The following is a 1,370-nucleotide window of genomic DNA, read 5'->3' on the forward strand; positions in this document are numbered from 1 at the left end:
CACACACACACACACACACACACACACACACACACACACACAGCATATATGTGTGGGTTCAGATAACAATGGACTCTGCCACTCACTCTGCTTAATCAGCCTTTTGTCTGCCACCAGAACATTCTCAGCATCAACGACGATGACCTTTCCGTCGCGTGGGCCGACCGCAAAGTTATCGAAGCTGACATCGAGCAGGTAGAGGGCAAACTCAAAGTCGTTGTTGGTGAGCTGCTCTGCAATGTCCATGAGCTGGCGCGCCAAGTCTACCCTCTTCTCCCAGGGTGCATTGTAGAAACTCCACAGCTCCTCGCCCACGTAGTTGACAGCTACCATGCGCCCACACGCTCCCAGGTACTTGGCGAATGGCCACCCTTCGTCTGACGGAAAGCTCTGGGAAGGAGAAACAGATGAGAACAGAAAACGTTGATATAAAAACACAGATAAAAGAAGTCGGACCGTGTAATGTAGAGCTGGCTGAAAGAAAAACAGAAAAACCCCCATTGGCTTTGAAAAGCAAAGGCTAACACATAAATTGCGAGAACCTTCAATTGTCAGAAAATATTTATTTAACTTGCACAGAAACCTGGTTCTAAATAAACAGAGTCGAAAGAAAAAAATCCCAGACATCAAACACAATGTTGCTGTGTGCTGCCTTGGGTAATTTTTGATACACAATAGTTGAAAATATGCCAAAGGATCACGTGAAACGGAGCCAGCACTGGGTATAACGGATTAAATTTAATAAAAGAAAAGAGCCAGTTTGTGTTAAAGCCCTACAGCTATGAGCGGATGTACGCTGCTATACTCAGTGCTTCCAGAGAACTGATAGGAGGTGATTTGTGGTAGCAGCAGTTAGCAGGAAAGCCTTATGTGTTGTGATGCAGCAGCGGGGCGATTTAAACTGCTGCATGATGTTGGCTAACCGAGTAAATGCAGTTTGGGCATGCTGACAAGAAATCGCTGTGTATTACAAGGTTGAAGCTGATTAATAATAACAAGGTAATACCGCTAGCAGGAAGTGGTATCACTGCTGCCGCACAAAACCCTAATCGCTCTCAGATTTACGCCACTTTATTAAGGTCAAACAAAAACAGGCACACATGCACCATTATCTGCAATCACTCAAAATCAAGTAGTAACGTGTGCACAGGCAAACACGCAGACACAAATATACAGACAGTTTTGATGAGTTGGGCGTGATGCAGCTGCATTTGGTAAACACGCCAGGCTGCTGAGGGACTGGATTCTGTTCGTCATCTGCTTTCATCTCTCTCCATGAGCTCCGGTGTCTCACACTTTCCATATATCACTTTCTCTTCTTCAAGTTCATTTTATTGCCACGAGGGTGGACATACAAAATCCCCTTTGTT

General features: G+C 45.2%; 1 protein-coding gene across 1 annotated transcript; it reads right to left on the reverse strand.

The window, feature by feature from the left end:
- Positions 1–86: 86 nt before the first annotated feature.
- On the reverse strand, positions 87–387 carry LOC121964565 (divergent protein kinase domain 2A-like; the record flags this gene model as incomplete). Its single annotated transcript, XM_042514769.1, has 1 exon — positions 87–387. A coding segment is annotated over exon 1 (247 nt), but the record flags the coding sequence as incomplete, so codon positions are not given.
- Positions 388–1,370: the final 983 nt, after the last annotated feature.

Source organism: Plectropomus leopardus, unplaced genomic scaffold (assembly GCF_008729295.1).
Source record: "Plectropomus leopardus isolate mb unplaced genomic scaffold, YSFRI_Pleo_2.0 unplaced_scaffold16058, whole genome shotgun sequence".
In the NCBI taxonomy this organism is placed as follows: Eukaryota; Metazoa; Chordata; class Actinopteri; order Perciformes; family Serranidae; genus Plectropomus; species Plectropomus leopardus.